The 19,502-nt window shown below is 20.9% G+C and overlaps 4 protein-coding genes across 7 annotated transcripts; 3 read left to right on the top strand and 1 right to left on the bottom strand.

Moving 5' to 3' along the window:
- Nucleotides 1–201: 201 nt before the first annotated feature.
- Nucleotides 202–4,193, top strand: LOC411204 (WD repeat-containing protein 37). Of its 4 annotated transcripts, none has more exons than XM_006567276.3 (8): nucleotides 202–345; nucleotides 1,748–2,020; nucleotides 2,172–2,297; nucleotides 2,406–2,657; nucleotides 2,976–3,195; nucleotides 3,369–3,656; nucleotides 3,715–3,961; nucleotides 4,017–4,193. In XM_006567276.3, exons 2-8 carry the CDS (start codon nucleotides 1,756–1,758, stop codon nucleotides 4,134–4,136), a joined length of 1,518 nt encoding a protein of 505 aa, XP_006567339.1. In that variant the 5' UTR covers nucleotides 202–345; nucleotides 1,748–1,755; the 3' UTR covers nucleotides 4,137–4,193. The 4 variants fall into 4 exon arrangements, with proteins under 4 accessions (XP_006567339.1, XP_006567338.1, XP_006567337.1 ...); XM_006567275.3 differs by lacking the exon at nucleotides 202–345 and adding an exon at nucleotides 1,188–1,325; XM_006567274.3 differs by lacking the exon at nucleotides 202–345 and adding an exon at nucleotides 1,473–1,631.
- On the bottom strand, nucleotides 4,155–5,870 carry LOC100577553 (protein ARV1). Its single transcript, XM_003250953.4, has 3 exons — nucleotides 5,696–5,870; nucleotides 4,443–4,953; nucleotides 4,155–4,355 (listed from the first exon to the last, which is right to left on the bottom strand). Exons 1-3 carry the CDS (start codon nucleotides 5,777–5,779, stop codon nucleotides 4,240–4,242), a joined length of 711 nt encoding a protein of 236 aa, XP_003251001.1. The 5' UTR covers nucleotides 5,780–5,870; the 3' UTR covers nucleotides 4,155–4,239.
- Nucleotides 5,871–6,392: 522 nt separating this feature from the next.
- LOC411202 (1,5-anhydro-D-fructose reductase) lies at nucleotides 6,393–8,245 on the top strand. Its single transcript, XM_394676.6, has 4 exons — nucleotides 6,393–6,567; nucleotides 6,934–7,101; nucleotides 7,275–7,628; nucleotides 7,707–8,245. The coding sequence occupies exons 1-4, from the start codon at nucleotides 6,499–6,501 to the stop codon at nucleotides 8,079–8,081; spliced, it is 966 nt and encodes a 321-aa protein (XP_394676.2). The 5' UTR covers nucleotides 6,393–6,498; the 3' UTR covers nucleotides 8,082–8,245.
- Nucleotides 8,246–9,337: 1,092 nt separating this feature from the next.
- Nucleotides 9,338–19,362, top strand: LOC725169 (contactin). Its single transcript, XM_026440350.1, has 14 exons — nucleotides 9,338–9,443; nucleotides 10,613–11,479; nucleotides 11,590–11,968; nucleotides 12,052–12,154; nucleotides 12,319–12,791; nucleotides 12,979–13,257; nucleotides 13,381–13,830; nucleotides 13,914–15,079; nucleotides 16,690–16,888; nucleotides 17,101–17,200; nucleotides 17,322–17,917; nucleotides 18,127–18,261; nucleotides 18,601–18,729; nucleotides 18,982–19,362. Exons 2-14 carry the CDS (start codon nucleotides 10,676–10,678, stop codon nucleotides 19,092–19,094), a joined length of 4,926 nt encoding a protein of 1,641 aa, XP_026296135.1. The 5' UTR covers nucleotides 9,338–9,443; nucleotides 10,613–10,675; the 3' UTR covers nucleotides 19,095–19,362.
- The last annotated feature ends 140 nt before the right edge of the window (nucleotides 19,363–19,502 follow it).

Here is a 19,502-nt window from a genome sequence, read left to right as displayed (position 1 = left end):
ATTTCTTTTGTTGCTTTTCAATTATTTGCCCTTTTTGTCTATGTGTTCATTAGATCTAATTAATCTAATTTCAATATCTGATTAATTTTATTGTCTTTTTATTTGCTCTATTGATTAAAAATTTTAACAGAAACTATGTATTTACATTCTTATATATCATTTTCTGTGTAATATCCTCGAAATGATAAAAGATATTTCGCCCTTGTACATTTTCTTGTCTGTGACTTCGAATACTTCCTTGCACATTCTGTTATGCTAATAATAAGTCGGAGCTTTGAGAATCCAAACATGAGATGGCACTGATCTTTAAAATTTTTTTATAGATGTTTCATTTATCAGCTTAATGTAAGTAAATATTTATTTAAAAATTCATAAAATATAAAGAACAAACATCGCAAAAATTACATAATGTTGATAAATACTTATTTGAAAAATAAAAAAAAACTTAAATTTGTATGCAAGTATATTAAAACAAAATATTCGTAGAAATATTAAAAAAATTATAGAAAAAAAATTTATTTGTATATAAAAAAAAAAAGAAGACAAATAAGATAAAGATATAAAAATATATTTAAAATATAAATGGAAAATATAAAAATGAAATATGTGTATATAAATTATATTATGAAATGTAAAGATGTAAAATATATAGTATATAAAATATAATATAAAATAAATAATAAATAATATATAAAATATTATTAAATATATATATGCAACATAGAAGTACAAAAATATATTATATATGTATATATAAAAAAACTATAAAATATTTTATATAATATTATATAATTTTATATAATATTTTCCTATAAATATATATAAAAATGGACAGATTCCTTGCATAATTTTAATATATGCTTGTAATGTAAAATTTACAACAATAGAGATGACAGCAAATTAACACGTTCTTTATTTCACAATTGAAAAAATTATAATTAAATGCGTATAAAAATATTACAAAATATTATAAAATATTGCTAATGTTATTTATATTTAAAATATTGAAATAAGAAGAAATTCATATTTATCCTTGTACGTATTGACCGTATATCATATGCATACTTACTTACGATATAATATTCAGAATCAATTCACAATTGAATTTGTTGTTTAATTTTATTTTTCATAATATATAAATTTCATTTCTATTTTCATTAGATTTAGTAAATTTCCAATATTTTAATTTAAACATTATAATTTAGATTATTTTCGAACAAATATTGACTAATCTTTCAATTGCGAGGTAGTGTTCTATGGTTCTAAAAGAAATTGAGTTGATCATCTGGATGTTATAGATATTTATTAGCTGCTTTAATTAAAATGTAAGATAATATTTATTCAATCTTCTCATTTTGATTTTTAATAAATCAAAAAATTTTTTTGTAATATGCATATTTACGTATATTCATGAAACGTTATGTATTGTAACCCAAATTTAATAATTGAATTTTAGCTAAAATATATTCTTTGTTATTATATCTTCAAAATAAACAAAATTAAATTAAATTAAATGTGTAGAATATAATTATTGTATAATATATTGTGATATGTGTTTATATAAATATAAATATAAGAAGAAAGAAAATATATATGTATATACTATATGCACAGTGAGTACTTATTAAGTGGTTAGTATATCTGACATTGAAAATTATTCTATCTATAATTTGATTGTGAATAAGTTTTATTGTAAATATATGATTTTCAAATAAATTCATATCATTGTAAAGTTTTAATATTTTAGAGTCAAAGATGCCTGGAGAACCATCTATGAGTGGAAATAAGAGCTCTGGAAAAATTAAACGCATTTCTATTCCAAGAGTACAGAGTAGCACAGATACAGAATTGCAATCACAAAGTGGATCTACTCCATTGCAACCAACTGCACTTCACTATGCAGCATTTCGTACAGATCCTGATGAAAGTGTATTGCCACCAACTTTAAGATGTCGACTTTTTGAATTATTTCAACAAATAGAAAAAGAATTTGAAGTTCTTTACACAGAAAATTTAGGATGTATGAATATTAATTTTTTTATATATTATTTATTATAAAATATTATATTATATATACATTAAATTCAAATCTGGAGAAAATAATTTTTTTCATTAGGAAAACAAATTTAATTTTAATTATTATTAATTAAAAATTATATTTATTAATTCAGTACAAGAAAAAATAGATACTCTTAGCGAGAGACTTGAAAGAGAATGTTATGGTTCTGGAGAACGGAGTTTACCTCTTGGAGATGTTGCAGACTTTCCAGATACAAAAGGTCTTTCCAAACAAAAATGTAAGAATGTTTAATAAAATTAATAAAATATGATAAATAATAATTACTTTAAATATTTCTCTTAATTTGGACAATTATTAAATTAGATTATTATATTTATGTTTATAGCTATGGCAGGAAATTCAGCACCAAAAACAAAAACAACTTCTAATAAATTAAAAGCTCAAACGAGTAAAATAGTTTCCAGTTTTAAAACACCAACAATGACTTGTAGTATGCAAAGAGAATATTCTGGACATCGAGATGGTGTTTGGGAAGTTTCTGTTGGAAGATCAGGCCAAATTATTGCTACAGCTTCTGCTGATCACAGTGCTAGAGTCTGGGCTGTTGATAGTGGACGTTGTTTATTGCAATATATTGGTTTGTTTTTATTTAAAATTTTATATTTTTTATTGTAATATAACTTATTTTAATTTATGTTAAAAAATAATATTCCTTATTATTTGATAAATTAACATTAGAAATTATTATTACTTTTAAAGTTTTATTATAAGTTTTATTATTATTTAAAATTTTTAAATTTTTTAAATTTTTTTTATATATAATCAATTTTAAAAGTTTTAATTTTATTTTTATTTATTTTATTAATTTCAATATTACGTTTCAATTGATATATTTTTGGAATAAATATGTATTAATATGTATATTATATAAACTAAAATATTTTTTATTTTATAGGTCATTCTGGTTCTATTAATTCCATACGTTTTCATCCTACCAAAGAATTAGCACTCACATCAAGTGGAGATAATTCTGCTCATGTATGGCAAGCTGCTGTAGATTGGGATTTACCCAAAAGACAGAATTCATCTGAAGAACTTTCAGGCTTGAGTTCTGATAGAAATCTTAGTGGAGTGATTGTTTTAAATGAAGAACAAGAAGAACCTCCTACATTGAGGTAAAGATTAGAAAAATAATTTAAATTTTTTTTATTTTTCAATCAGATTTTTAATTTATTGTATTTTTAATAAATATTTTAAATTGAAATTGATCTTTTTTGGATAAATAAAATTTACCAAATCGTAACGATTGATAATGAAAATATTGAAATAATTATGTGAAATATTATAGAACTCCAGTACGAGAATTATTAGGTCATACGGGTGTCGTTATGGCCGCAGATTGGTTACCTGATGCAGAACAAGTGGTTACTGCTTCTTGGGATAGAACAGCGAATCTTTACGATGTAGAAACTGGAGAAATTATTCATACATTATGTGGACATGATCAAGAACTTTCTCATGTATCAACTCATCATACACAAAGACTTTGTGTTACTTCAAGCAAAGACAGTACTTTTCGTTTATGGGATTTTAGAGAATCTATTCATTCAGTTTCTGTTTTTCAAGCACATACCGAGTAAGTAAATTTGATAAAGCGTCATTAAATGAAATAATTATTATCATTTTAATTGCAGAACTGTAACATCAGCTGTTTTTACACGTGAAGATAAAATTGTTTCTGGTTCGGATGATAGAAGCGTAAAAATATGGGAATTACGAAATATACGAAGTCCTTTAGCTACAATTCGAGGTGATAGTGCTGCTAACCGATTAGCAGTATCAAGCACTGGCATTGTTGCAATTCCACATGATAACCGACAAATTAGATTATTTGATCTTAATGGTCAACGATTAGCTAGATTGCCTAGAACTAGTAGACAGGTAAGTAAAAGTTTAAATTTAACTATACATATATATCCTATAAAATTGATTTTAGGGACATAGAAGAATGGTCTCATCGGTAGCCTGGGCTGATAGTGGTGTTTGTAATTTGTTCTCTTGTGGTTTCGATAGATTAGTCTTGGGATGGAGTATCATACCTCTTAAAGAATGTTAATATATATATTATAATATGTACATTATAAATATATTTATTTAATTTAGTTTAACGTAATGTTGAAATAAGATTATAAAATCAAATGAAAATTGAAAATAAATCATTAAACTAATTCTAAAACTTTAAAAATTGTAAAGGAATAGTTAGATATACACTTGTATACTACCATGCCTATTCCCAAGATGATTAAGGATTCCAGTTTTTCATTATTAGTAACCACTGAAATAATATAATATACATTAATATGTATAATCTATTTAAATACAATAACATAAATCATAGATATATGACAATGAAATTTCTTACCTGAATAAGTTGTGAGTAAACAAAGAATAATATATCCCAATATAAGTAAGTAATGAGGTGTCAGAAAAATATGTCCCCAAGTAATTTCTAATAGTCCTAATAATATTCCAGAGCCACCAATTACTAAAGCTTTCATAAGATGTATCACATTACATGTGTTTGCATTATTTGGATAAAAATACCATTTAAATTTAGTCAAAAAAATAACAGTAAAAACAAAACTAATGAGCGCAAAAAGAGTACTGAATATTATTAAATAAAGATTACAATTTTGATTAAAATTAGGTTGAAATGTTTTCCAATATTGAACATATTCATTATTATTGTTACATAAAAAGAAATTTCGAAAAGATTCAATAAGCCACAAAATTATTGCTAATTTCCAACAATGTTTTATTTCGCAATTATAGAGCAAATGTCTGTATGCTTGTCTTTTAAGTAATATTAAATCAACTAAAATTATGACTGAATCGTATTCAATATATTTATCAGCCAAGAAGCCACATGTTTCCTAAAATAAATAAAAATCAATTATTAATTAGAAGAAGAAAATATTTTTCTATGTAAAAATTATTTTATAATATAACATTTATAAAATTTCGGGAATATAAATAAAATAAAATAAAATACAATGATCATATAAATTTTACTAATAAAATATTCGTTATTAATACATAAAAAAATAATTTATAATACAAGAAAATCTATGTAAATTATTGATAAATCATAGAACATTATGATAATATTTAAGCAATAAATAAAATAATTGCGAGAAATTAATAATCATGATAAGTATATTTTTAAAATTATTTTGAAATAATCAAAGAATAAGAACAATAAAAATTGTTATATAATTAATAATTTAAATTAGTATAGTAATTATTATTAATATTATTATATTATATTAATAATAAATATTAAATTATTAATTAAATATTAATGTATTTATCAAACTGCATATCACAAAATCAAGGACATACTATTTATATATAGAAGTTGAAAAAAACATTAAATGAAATGATAAAAAAAGATATTGGAACGAAAGATATTGTATAAAAAATTATAAATATATATCAATGAAGCCTTGAAACACTGTAATTTTTATAAATGAGAATAAAGAAATCTATTCATTTTGTTTGAATTTTATAAATAAATTAAAGATAATATTTCATTAATTTATAATATTTTCTATAATCTTCGAATGAAAAGCGTTAAAATATAATTAATTTAAAAAAGAAATTTGTATAACATACACATTTTAAAAGTTTTAAAACATTTGGAGAATATCTTCTGTAAAGTTCTTCTATTTCAGTACCACAATTTACACATCGATACATTATTAAATCAATTATATTTCTTTCATATTTTATGTTTTTTCTTCAATCAAATTATCTGCAATTAAATATATGTAACCTAAAAAATAATATAATTTTGTATACCAAACTAAACAAATATATATATAAATGCTTATTTTTATTTTGTTTACAAATTTTTGATAAAATTTCATGAATTCGAATAATTATATAAAGAAATAAAAATTATTATTATAATTAAATATTATTTTATTAAATTATATTAAAATTATATTAAATATTATTTTGTCGATAAGTTAGATAGATTATTTCATTTTTGTTTTCTTTATAAAGAAATATTAGATAAAAGAATATGTTAATGTATAATTTAGCACGATAGATTGTATATTAATATTCTGAATATTGTTTGTGTATAGTAATATTCATATATATATATATATATATATATATTATATAACATAATATATTATATAACATATTATATAATATATATAACATATTATATAATATAATATATATTATATAATATATTATTATAATATATTATAAATATAATATAAATTAAATATAAATTATACATAATATAAAAATATTTTAATTATAGCATTTACTTGAAAATATTTAGTAAGTAAATATTTATTCAAGGATTACATACTTAAAGTGAAAGTGAAATTTGCTTTTATAAAATGGGAAATGGATACAATCATTCAGTTGTCTGGTGAAGTTTATATCGCATAAACGTTATGGAAAAGAATACTATTTTGCTTCCAAATGGAGAATTAATGCCAATAATTGGTTTTGGCACTTGGCAGGTAAAATTCTTCTATTTTATATCAATTTTTTATATTTATACTTTTAATAATTTTTTAATAATTTTTTTTTCATTTAATGAAATGTCATATATTTTTTATAATGAACTTATTTTAATGAATGTTAAAATTAATTATTCTATTCTAACAATAAAATAAAATTTGTTCGAAGTAAATTCAAATTTGTTCAAGGTAAAGAATGAAAAGAATAATATTAAATATAAAAATTATTTTATAATATTCTATAATTGTATTTAATTATTAATTTTAATACGTATATTTAGAGAAATTTTATGTTCACTTCCGAAATTATATTTTATTATTTTAATAAAATAATGTATCAATATAAAAAAATATATTATATTTAAGGCACAAGAAAAAGAATTGGAAGATGCATTGAACATTGCTTTAGAAGCAGGATATAGACATATTGATACAGCAACGTCATATGAAAATGAAAAAGTAATTGGTGACGTTCTTAAAAACTGGTTTGATTCTAAAAAACTTAAACGATCTGATATATTTATTGTTACGAAGGTAATATTGACGATTATATTCGTCATATCATATGTCCATATTTATAATTTTGAAAATGTTTTAAAATATTTTTATATGTATATAATAATCATAGATGTGATTTTAATAAATAAATGTTTTAATATAAAAAGATTAATTGTTAAAAAATTATTTTTTATTTTTTGCACTTATAGCTTCCTGCTGTAGGAAATAGAGCAGAAGATGTGGAAAAATGGATTAAAACATCGTTACAAAATTTACGATTAGAATATTTAGATCTTTACTTGATTCACGTTCCGATTGGTTTTGAAAAAGTTGGGGATATTTTACATCCTTTTGACGAAAATGGCCACATTAGACTTGATAATAGTACAAATCATGTAGAAATTTGGGCCGAAATGGAGAAACAAGTGAAATGTGGTCGAACTAAAGCAATTGGATTATCAAATTTTAATATTTCTCAAATTAAGCGAATTTTAAAAAACACAAAAATGAAAATATCCATGCTACAGATTGAATTGCATGTTTATTTTCAACAAAAGGAACTGGTAAAATATTTTTTTTTAAATCTTTATTATAGAATTACTTAATAATTTTATTTTATAAAAAAAATAATATTTTTTTAGGTAAAATTTTGCAAGCAAGAAAATATTCCTATAACAGCTTATTCGCCACTTGGCTCACGTAGTCTTATTAAATTATTAAATAAAACGGAAGAAATTTCAGATATGTTACAAAACGATGTAGTAATGGAAATAGCAAAAAAGTATAAGAAATCATCTGCACAAATTTTATTAAGATATATTGTACAAAATGGAATCGTAGTTATCCCTAAAAGTATAAATCCTCAAAGAATTAAAGAAAATATACAACTTTTTGATTGGGAAATTAATCCGGAAGATATGAAAAAATTATATAATCTCGATCGTGGTGAATCTAGTAGAATTTGTGATTTAAAATTTTTTAAGGGAATTGAAACTCATCCCGAATATCCTTTCTAAATTTATATTATATTATATCATAATATTATAGATAATATGGTTTAATTTTTATGCATTTATGAAATATAAATAATAATAATTACTTATTCGAAAGATATATTTTTATAACATTATGTAGAAAAAAGAATAATTTTATATAAATAAATAAATATCTATTAACTTTGTATGCTTTAAATTATTTAAAAAATTATAATTTAGAAATATATTAAAATAATATTACAAATAGCAATGATTAATTTTCATTTCGAAAAGGTTAGAATCATGGATATATGAATTTGGCAACGTATTAATATTTAATAGATAAGACATAACTTAACATGTATGGATTGAAGATATTAAAATCTAGTTAAATTTCAGAATAGTTGAATTTCTAGAAAATTTCATATTCGATAATAGCACTATACGATATTATTTTATCTTTATCTTAGATTATATATTTTTATAGACACAATTTCGGATACTTTGAAATAAAAATAAAATCATTTATATAATGTTGCAATAAATTAATGTGATGTGGTCAAAGTAATGACAGAAATTTTCAAAATAATATATAAATATTTATATTTAATCAATATTAAGTCTGAAATTTATATTTTATCTTATTTTATGTTAATTTAATTTTTTCTCTATTAATTTTTATTTTATTTTTATATTTTTAAATAGTATTCATTATGATGTATATTTTGAAAATTATAATTTTTATTTTTTTAAAAAAATAATAACAAATATTTATTTATAATTATATCATATAGATTCTAAAATAATATAATTTTTTAAAATTTATTTCTTATTCTATTATAATTTATATTCTATTATACATATATAATTTTATATTAATAAATTATTTTCTTTATAATTCAATCGCAAATTAATATATGTTTATTAAAAATTTATAAAGTATTAGTAATTAATAATTCACAAATTATACACATATTTTCCCTTATTTTATTTTTGCTTTATTTTAATTCATAATTCTTTATATATGAGTGCTATCTATAAATATATAGTCTAAGCCTATAATAATAAAAGATAAAAAATCATATAAGTATTAAAGTTGTATTCTCAATAAAATGAAATATATTTAATATTGTAATATCATTTAAACTTTTATATAATAATATATTAATTATATTAAAGTTCATAAAAAAATTAATTTCGTTTTTTATAATATTTAATTTTTATTTTAAATTATGATTTGTAATAATCGAAAATATATCTTTTTTTGAAATATAACTTTTACATCATATATATATTAGGTTCAAGCTCATATTTAATAATGTGTTGTGTCAACAATAAGGACGCTTCTATAATTGTTAAATAACAATTTATAATGTTTCATATGTAAAAAGAAATTAATTAAAGGTAAAAAATTGTTATTAACAATACAATTTCAAATAATTTTTATCTAAATTATATTAAATATTATATTAAATTATTTTAAGATTATATTGCCACTCCCTGACACCTCATTTATGTATTTGAAATATTTCTTTTATATATAAGTATATTTTGAAAAGGAAACTTTTTTTGATAAATTTTTTAATTTTTGGTTTTATCGATGAATTTTTATTTTCTTAAATATTTTGTTTTATATATATATAATTAATAATGTAAAATTTATAATAAAAAATTCAAATAAATTCAATAAAATTCGATTTTAAAAAAAGAATCGAAATTAATTATAAATATTTGTATTTTTTATTAAAGTAATATTGGAAAATTAAAAATATAAATTTGGATAACAAATTAAATTTTTTTAATTTAAGATACATATACGAAATATGCCATTCATTCGTTATTTGACGTTTATTACGTTTATCCTTAATTTTTATGAATCCAAATATTTTATATTAAGTTATCTTATATTAAGTTTTATATATATCTTATAAAAAATATATTATATATTAAAAAATATATTAAAATTTTTAATATTGTGAATAATTTTATTATGAAATTATTATATTATATTATATTATATTATATTATATCATATCATATTATATTTTATTTTATTTTATTTTATTTTATTATAAAAAAATTTATTTTTATTAATTCATTAATCAAAAAGTTATATATATTTATATTAAAAAATAAAAAATAGTTTTTAATAGTTTAAAACTTTTATAAATGAATAATAATTTATTTTTATTTTATTTGAACTTTAAATTGTAATTATATAGAAAATTAATGTTTTAATTTTATAATAAAAGATTGATTTATTTCTAGGAAATTTTTATAACAATTATTTGTATATTATTTGTATATTTGTATATTATACATGGTATATAAAACATAATTATTTATTTAAATTTTAAGAAAATTGATAATAAATTAATCAAAATTTTATATTATATTATATTAAATTATATTATATTATATTAAATATTAAATAAATTTAATCAAATATAAATTAAAATAACATATTAATGATAAATTTAAAAAAAATTTTAATATCTAAAAAAAAATAAAAATTATAAGTAATACATAAATTATTTGATAAAAATAATTAAATTAATAATATTTTATTTCAGATTATAACTAATTTGAATAAACTTAATAATTTTCTACTTATATTAAATTAATAATAAGTAATAATGCATTGTGTACCAAAGATTTTAATATATATTTATATTTTGTCATATAACACATTTGCACAAAATATCTTATATGAAGAGTTATATCAACATTGTCCACAACATTGGATAAAATTTCAAGAATCATGTTATCGTTTTATAAAAAGTCCTATTAAGGAAAGACAAGATGCTAAAAGAAATTGTGAAGCCTATCAAAGTGATCTTATTACAATTAATTCTTTGGAAGAACATGGATTCATATTATATCAATTATTATGGCAAGATCCACAACATCGTAAATGGTATACTGGTGTAAAATATCAAAACGGAAATTGGATAAATGAAGGTGATAATACTCAATTAATAAATATGGATAATGCATTTTTACCTGAACCACCTGATTCATTTGATAAAGATTATTTAATATACTCTTATAATAATAATTTACAACGTTGGGGATTAGAAAAAGTAACTGGTAAAGAAAAACTATTATATATTTGTGAAGCACCAATTTCTAATCTATATAACTTAATAGATGATGATCGTACTTATCAATATGGTATTGAAATTGATAATCCTAATGAAATACCCAGAGGACCATATTTTATTAAGCAACCTACAGATAAAGTATTTGATATGTCAACAAGAAAAATAAGTAATGATGTTTCATTGAGTTGTTTAGCAGGTGGTTATCCCACACCAACATATGAATGGTTTAAAGAAGATTATGAAAATGATAAATTGATTGCAACAAAAATAGATCCATTAAATAATATTAGATATACAGTTAGTGGTGGTACTTTAATTATTTATGAACCTGATCAAGTAAGTATTTTAAATTTTAATAATATTAAATTTTAATAATTTAAATTTTATAAAACTTATGCAAAATAAAAAAAAATTATTTAATTATAATATAAATTAATTATTTTTAGACAGAAGATAGAGGTTCATATCATTGTAAAGCAACAAATAAATTTGGTACAATTATATCTGAAAGTGTAGAATTGTCTTTTGGATATATTTTAGAATTTAATTTAAAGCGTTCAGAAGAACGTGGAGATCAAAATTGGGGTAAAGCTGTATATTGTGATCCACCACAACATTATCCTGGAGTAAAATATTACTGGGCACGTGATTATTTTCCTAATTTTGTGGAAGAAGATAAACGTGTTTTTGTTTCCAATGATGGTGCACTTTATTTTTCTGCATTGGAAATGATTGATCGTGGCAATTATTCTTGTAATGTTCAAAGTGTTGCTTCTGATACTGGTCGTAATGGACCATTTTTTCCTTTAAGAGTTGATCCACATTGTAATTATTTTTTTCTTCTTCTGTGTATAAGCTATTCTTCAATTTTTGCATCAATTATATTTAATATTTTTTTTATGTTTTAGCTTCTTTTCAGCAATTAAAATTCCCTAATAATTTTCCAAAAGCATTTCCAGAAGCTCCAATTGCAGAAGAGGAAGTTAGACTTGAATGCATTGCATTTGGATAGTAAGTTCAATTTTTTTTAAACTTGATTTATGATTAATAATTTTATAAATATATGTATAAAAATTTATGTCAAAATTAATTCTAAAATAATATATGATTTTATTATATATTATTTACATATTATACATACATATATATATTATATATTTTTTAATTTAACATAGTCCTGTTCCATCATATAATTGGACAAGAAGAGGTGCACCACTACCACGTGGAGCTTACACAACTAGTTATAATCGAGTATTAATAATTCCTAAAATACATGTTGATGATCAAGGAGAATATATTTGTAGAGTTTATAATGATAGATTATCAATTGAAAATTCTGTAACACTAACTATACAGGCAGCTCCGAATTTTACAATTCCATTAGTAGATAAACATATGGATAATAGAGGAGAGTTAACTTGGACTTGTGAAGCATTTGGAATACCAGATGTAACTTATAGTTGGTTTAGAAATGGTGAAATATTAAATATGGAAACACTTTCTTCTGAAGATAAAGATCGATATTCTATACAAGACAATGTTTTAAGTATAAAAAATTTGGATCCAGAACGAGACCAAGCAATGTATCAATGTCGTGCAAAAAATCAATTAAAAACAAGATATTCATCTGCACAACTTCGAATTTTATGTAATTATTTAAATATTTAATAAAATTATTTAAATATTAGTTTAATATAAATACAGTGTGAATTTCGAAAAATATTAATAAATAAATTAATACTAAAAAATTTATTAACACACACACACACACACACACACACACACACATTTTTATAAATGATTTTATAAATGATTTATTGTTTTTTAAATAACAGCATTAAAACCATCTTTTAAAAAAAGACCTATGGAACCTGAAACTTATGCAGCAGAAAAAGGTAATATTACAATTATTTGCAATCCTGAAGCTGCGCCTAGACCGAAATTTGTTTGGAAAAAAGATGGAAATGTGATTGGTTCTGGCGGTAGACGAAGAATTTTAGAAACTGGTAATCTTATAATCAGTCCTGTATCAAGAGATGACGAAGGCACATATATTTGCACTGCAACTAATCAGTATGGAAATGATGAAACTCGGGGACGGCTAATAGTATTACGTAAGCCAATATATTTTACTTTATATCATTATAATTTTATAATATTTAAATATTATATTATTTATAATATTAAATATTATAATATTTATATATATATATTTAAGATATTGATTTTAATTAAAGGTGGTCCACAATTTATGGAAAAATTACCACAGCAAATTACTACGGCAGTTATGCAAAATCAAACATTGCGTTGTATAGGAGAAATAGATGAAATGCTAGATGTAGCTTATATTTGGAAACATAATGGTTTACGTATTCGAGATGAAGATTTAATAAATAATCCTAGGCTAAATATTAATGGAGAAGAACTTAATATAATAAATGCTACATTTGCAGAAGCAGGAGAATATGAATGTATAATTAAAAGTGCAGTAAGTGAAATTTCTAGTAAAACAATAGTTACAATAGAAGGACCACCAGGACCACCTGGTGGTGTACAAGTTAAAAATATTGTAAAAACTTCTACAACTTTACGTTGGACTGATGGTGCTTTCAATGGAAAACCTATTACTATGTATAGCATAAGCGCGAGAACAAATTGGAATCATACATGGTTTATTATCATAGAGAGTATGTATATAATATAATTATTTATAATTTTTAATTTTATAAATCTTCTTTAATAAAAATTATTTATATAAATATTATTTCAGACATAACTGCTATTGAAGTAGATAGATATAATGGTAGAAAAGAGGCTTATTTGGAGAATGTTTTAAATCCTTATACTACATATGAGTTTCGAGTATCCGCTTTTAATGAATTAGGATATAGCTTACCATCATCACCTTCCCCACAATATAGTACTTCACCAGATAAACCAATGAAAGTTCCATTTAATATAGGTGGGGGAGGAGGAAAAATTGGTGATCTTACAATAACATGGAATCCTTTACCACCATCTGAACAAAATGGTCCCGGAATCTATTATAAAGTTTTTTGGCGCCGAAAATATCACGAGACTGAATTTCAATCATTATCTTTAAAAAATTATGGTAATGTTGGAAGAAGTGTTGTTCCAATACAACAACAATATTATTATACAGAATATGAAGTTAAAGTTCAAGCAGTTAATGCATTAGGTTCTGGACCAATTTCTAATGCAGTTACAATATTTAGTGCTGAAGATATGCCTCAAGTAGCTCCTCAACAAGTTGTTGCACAAAGTTATAATAGCACTAGTTTGAAAGTTAGTTGGAAACCAATTGAAGAGACGCGTGAAAAAATACGAGGCAAATTGATAGGTCATAGGATAAAATATTGGAAAGAAAATAATAGAGAAGAAAATGCAGTATATTATTTATCTCGAACAAGAAGACCTTGGGCTCTTGTAGTTGGTTTACAGCCTGATACTTATTATTATGTTAAAGTAATGGCTTATAATTCTGCTGGAGAAGGCCCTGAAAGTGAAAGATATTTAGAAAGAACTTATCGAAAGGCACCACAGAAACCACCATCTTCTGTTAATGTATATGGAGTAAATCCTTCAACAGTTCGAGTTGTTTGGCGTTATGTACAACCAAGTTTAGAAGAAGAACCATTAATAGGTTATAAAATACGCGTTTGGGAGTTAGATCAAGATATGAGTACTGCAAATGATACTATTATACCAGGTGGCTCAAAATTAGAAGCTGATATTACGAATCTTAGTCCTGGAAAAGCATACCATTTACGTGTACTTGCATTTAGTAAAGGAGGAGATGGACGTATGTCAAGTCCAACTCATACATTCCAAATGGGTGATGCAGCTGCTTTTAGAAGTAGTGCTGCTAATAAGATTTTGAATGCTGCTTTAGGCATATCATTGTTATTATTATTAAAAATTTATGAATATATATAATATGATTATACTTTTTATACATGCAGATTCACTAAGTAATTATTAACAAATTAAAAATATATATAATTATATTAAATATTTTTATGAAAATTTAAATAAATTAGTACGCGATTATTAATTTATCAAATAATATTTAAAATGAATTATAATGCTATTATTAATTAAATTTTTTTGCAATGAAATCTAATTGTCAGTAATATAAATAATATTAACAATTGCAACATTTTTAAAAGAATATAATACTATATTAAAGTTATAACTGATTATTGTGAAATTAAATATTGTTCAATACAATATTTTATGTTAAATAAGTAGATAATAATTATCAATTATAAAATTAATATGAATGTATGTAAAATATCAATAATTTTTTAAATTTTTATATTTTTTACAAGAATAGAAAAATATTTTCCAATTATAATTCATTTGAAAATATTAAGAAATTTAGTATTTAAATATAACATAAATTTTTATATAGATTAACTTTATAAATTAATTAGAAATTATAAACAAAAGATTTTTGTAATTAAACATTTTTATAAGAAATATCTATCCGTCCATAAATATCCAAATAATTAAATGTAAATAATAATTATCATATATAATATTTTTTAATGTTATATTCTTGTGTAGACAATAATAAAAAGCTTAATTTTCAATACTTTATATATAAAAATTTGTTTAAATTTGTTATTCAATTATATAAAAAAAAAATAATAAGTTTATGTAATTATGTCTTTATTAATGTAAGAATGTCTAGTTTGTGAGAACAAAATAGATAACTTTTTATACTTATATATTAATAATAAATATCTTGTATACATTTTTTTTTACAAGAAAAGATGATTTATTTTTCTTTTATCAAATTTCCTATATTGAAAGAATATATTGAAAGAATATACATAAAAAATATATTTTATAGTTAAAGTATAGTATAGTTTTATATAGTTAAAGTATAAAACAATACACATACAATAAGAATAAAATTTGAAAAAAAAAAAGATAAAATTATGAAAAATATAAAGTTATTTATATAATTATAAATAAATTATAAATTAAAAATAAATATATAATATTTATATAATTAAACCAATTTGATTTTTCATTATTAAGTTATTATATATTAGAAAATGACAAAAAAAATATATATACTTATAAATGTACAAATATAATTTAAATATAATATTAAATTAAAATATAATTTAAATTATATCTGAAATTAGTTTAGTTATTATATATAAAATCAGTATTATCGCAAATAATAACTTATTATTATGTTTGCATTTATATAGTACTTTCCTACATATATAGTTACATAAATTTAGTAAAGTGTAGAGGTTACGAGAGATAATAGTTATACTCCGTTAAGATAATGTAGTTTAAATTCATATAGTATAATTCCAGAAACAGATGATTATTTTAGAAGTACAAATGATAATTTACTATGTGAAAAATATATGTATTCTATAGAGATAAAATCTTATCTTAAATTAATGTCAATGTGTGTGAGTTGTGAATAATTTTCAGAATTTAACAGAAAAAAAATTTTTTCATTGTTATTTTATAAAATTTTACTTTTAAAATTAAATATGTTGCGATTTGTAAGCCGAAAATTACGTTCAACTCAAGTGTTTAATAAAACTTTAAAATTGAGTATTAAACAAACAAGAAATTTAAATTTACTTGAATACCAGAGCAAAGAACTTTTAAGAGATTGTGGAGTTTCTGTACAAAATTTTGCTATTGTAGATGATTTAAATAAAGCAAATTCTGCTTTACAAAATTTACGTTAGTATTTTTTTTAACTTTTTGCATTTAATTAATTTATCATTTATTTAACATTAATAAATTATAAGAAATATAAAATTAATAGTTTATATGTTTTTTGTTTAAAGTTTTTAAAATTTTATTATTATTTTATATTGTGTAATGTATATTAATACTATGAACATTTATTTGGTAAAAATTAATTATTGTACTAATTTTATTTATTTTTATAGATGCAAATGAATATGTCATAAAAGCTCAAGTATTAGCTGGTGGTCGTGGAAAAGGATGGTTTGATAATGGTTTCAAAGGAGGTGTACATCTTACAAAGGAGTAAGTATTATGTTGAATATTATAATATCTAACATAACAATATATATATATATAAAATATTGTATTTTAATATTTAATATTTTAATATTTTAATATTTATTAATTAAATATTTCTTTATAGCCGTAAAGCTGTTATAGATGTTGTGAAAAATATGTTGGGTCATCGTCTTTTTACAAAACAGACTTCAGAAGATGGTATATTAGTACAAAAGATTATGATAGCAGAGTCTGTAAATATTGCACGTGAAACATATATTTGTATTCTTATGGATAGACAATATAATGGTCCTGTATTAATAGCTTCACCAGCAGGTGGTATGGATATTGAAACAGTAGCTGAAAAAAATCCAGAATTAATAAAAACAATACCTCTTGATATATATTATGGAATTGACGATGAAATCGCTAAAGATGTTAGCATATTTCTTGGTTTTATGGATCCAACAGTACAACAGAAGGCAATATATGAATTAAAAAATTTGTGGAAACTATTTGTAGATATTGATGCCTTACAAGTTGAAATTAATCCATTGGTTGAAACTACAGATAACCAAGTTATAGCAGTAGATGCAAAAATATCATTTGATGATAATGCTCAATTTAGACAACAAGATTTATTTGCTTTAGAGAATAATGATACAAAAGATCCTAGAGAAGCAGATGCATTGCGGTTTGATTTGAATTATATTGGTATGGATGGCAATATAGGATGTTTAGGTATGTTTATATATATATATATATATATATATATATATATATATATATATATATATATATAAAATATAATGTTAATAATACTTATAATAAGAAAGGAATAACTTTATGATAATTTTATATTAATTTAATTTTTAAAAATTTATATAAAGTATAATGAACAAGAAATTATTGTTGACTTTAACTAATATAGAATTCAAAATTATATTTAGTCAATGGTGCTGGTTTAGCTATGGCTACTATGGATATAATTAAATTGAATGGTGGATCACCAGCAAATTTTTTGGATGTGGGTGGAAGTGTTAAAGAGAATCAAGTTTATCAAGCATTTAGAATTCTTAGTGAAGGTATGTACTTTAATAAAAATTGAAATTGTTTTTCTTAATATATTTATTCTATATTATATTTTTCTATATTATATTTTTATACAATTTAATATTTTTATTTTAATACAAAAATTAAAAATATAGAAATAAAATTTTTGTATTTTTTAAAAATTTATTAAATTTTCTAATTTTTTTTATTTTCCCTCTTATTATTATATATATTGTAACAAAATGTTTAAGAAAATTTTGTTCAAATTGATAAAAGTATATAGATTTATTAATAATACTATTAAATATTATTTCCTTAAATATACATTTTTTTGTAAAAATAATTTTGAATATTTTATTTGATATCTCTAGATCCAAAAGTAAAAGTTATTCTTGTAAATGTATTTGGAGGTATTGTAAATTGTGCTACAATAGCAAAAGGAATTATTGCAGCATCTCATAATTTACAACTTAAAATTCCACTTGTTATTAGACTAGAAGGTAATTATTTTTTCGTTATTTATTTTATAATTTTGTTTTAATAATTATATAGAATATTATTTATTTTATATATTTTTTGTTATATTTTTTTTATAATTTAAAAATTAAATATTATTATTAGTATTAATATTAATATTAATATTAATATTAATATCATTATTATTATTATTATTATTATTATTATTATTATTATTATTATTATTATTATTATTATGTAATTTAATAATGATTCTTTTGTTGTTTTTAAAATAGGTACTAATGTAACAGAAGCAAAGAAACTTCTTGCAGAGAGTAATTTATCAATTATAACAGCTAATGATTTAGATGAAGCTGCAAAAAAAGCAGTTACTTTTGTGAAAACATAAGTTTATCAAGTTTCTTCTGAATTGAATTTTTTAAGACTGGGAAACCTTGATTTAAAAATATTTATAGATGATATTAAAATATTTCAAAGATTAATTTTTTTTTATTTCATTTTAATATTGTTTATTTTAGTTTATTATATTTATAGATTATTTGTTAATTATCTTTTGGTTGTATCTTTTTTTATATGTTTGCAAAGTGATAATCCATATATGAAATTCATTGTATGAATGATTTAATTAAATATTTTGTTAATATTAGTAAACATTATTTTCTCCTTATTATTATATTCCATTCTTTCTATTACGTTTTCATAAATAAATATTGATATAGATGTTATTATTGATTTGATATAGATGTTATTAATTGTATACTTTTTTTATATTTTAAATAAACAAATGGAATATTTT

The sequence above is a fragment of the Apis mellifera genome, linkage group LG4, assembly GCF_003254395.2.
Source record: "Apis mellifera strain DH4 linkage group LG4, Amel_HAv3.1, whole genome shotgun sequence".
NCBI lineage: Eukaryota > Metazoa > Arthropoda > Insecta > Hymenoptera > Apidae > Apis > Apis mellifera.
The sequence above is the reverse complement of the archived record's forward strand: the minus strand, read 5'-3'. Positions and strand labels throughout refer to the sequence as shown.

What these genes read in the sequence shown, in the direction of transcription:
- LOC411204 (XM_006567274.3), top strand. Translation starts at nt 1,607, where the DNA reads ATGCACAGTGAGTACTTATTAAGTG. An exon ending in TTGTTTATTGCAATATATTG is followed by an intron (nt 2,658 to 2,975) that starts GTTTGTTTTTAT and finishes TTTATTTTATAG; the next exon opens with GTCATTCTGGTTCTATTAAT. An exon ending in GAAGAACCTCCTACATTGAG is followed by an intron (nt 3,196 to 3,368) that starts GTAAAGATTAGA and finishes GAAATATTATAG; the next exon opens with AACTCCAGTACGAGAATTAT.
- LOC100577553 (XM_003250953.4), bottom strand. Translation starts at nt 5,779, where the DNA reads ATGTATCGATGTGTAAATTGTGGTACTGAAATAGAAGAACTTTACAGA. An exon ending in TTTTAAAACTTTTAAAATGT is followed by an intron (nt 4,954 to 5,695) that starts GTATGTTATACA and finishes TATTTATTTTAG; the next exon opens with GAAACATGTGGCTTCTTGGC. An exon ending in TTTACTCACAACTTATTCAG is followed by an intron (nt 4,356 to 4,442) that starts GTAAGAAATTTC and finishes ATATTATTTCAG; the next exon opens with TGGTTACTAATAATGAAAAA.
- LOC411202 (XM_394676.6), top strand. Translation starts at nt 6,499, where the DNA reads ATGGAAAAGAATACTATTTTGCTTCCAAATGGAGAATTAATGCCAATA. An exon ending in TTGGTTTTGGCACTTGGCAG is followed by an intron (nt 6,568 to 6,933) that starts GTAAAATTCTTC and finishes ATTATATTTAAG; the next exon opens with GCACAAGAAAAAGAATTGGA. An exon ending in ATATATTTATTGTTACGAAG is followed by an intron (nt 7,102 to 7,274) that starts GTAATATTGACG and finishes TTGCACTTATAG; the next exon opens with CTTCCTGCTGTAGGAAATAG.
- LOC725169 (XM_026440350.1), top strand. Translation starts at nt 10,676, where the DNA reads ATGCATTGTGTACCAAAGATTTTAATATATATTTATATTTTGTCATAT. An exon ending in TGCACAACTTCGAATTTTAT is followed by an intron (nt 12,792 to 12,978) that starts GTAATTATTTAA and finishes TTTAAATAACAG; the next exon opens with CATTAAAACCATCTTTTAAA. An exon ending in TTCTGCTTTACAAAATTTAC is followed by an intron (nt 16,889 to 17,100) that starts GTTAGTATTTTT and finishes TTATTTTTATAG; the next exon opens with ATGCAAATGAATATGTCATA.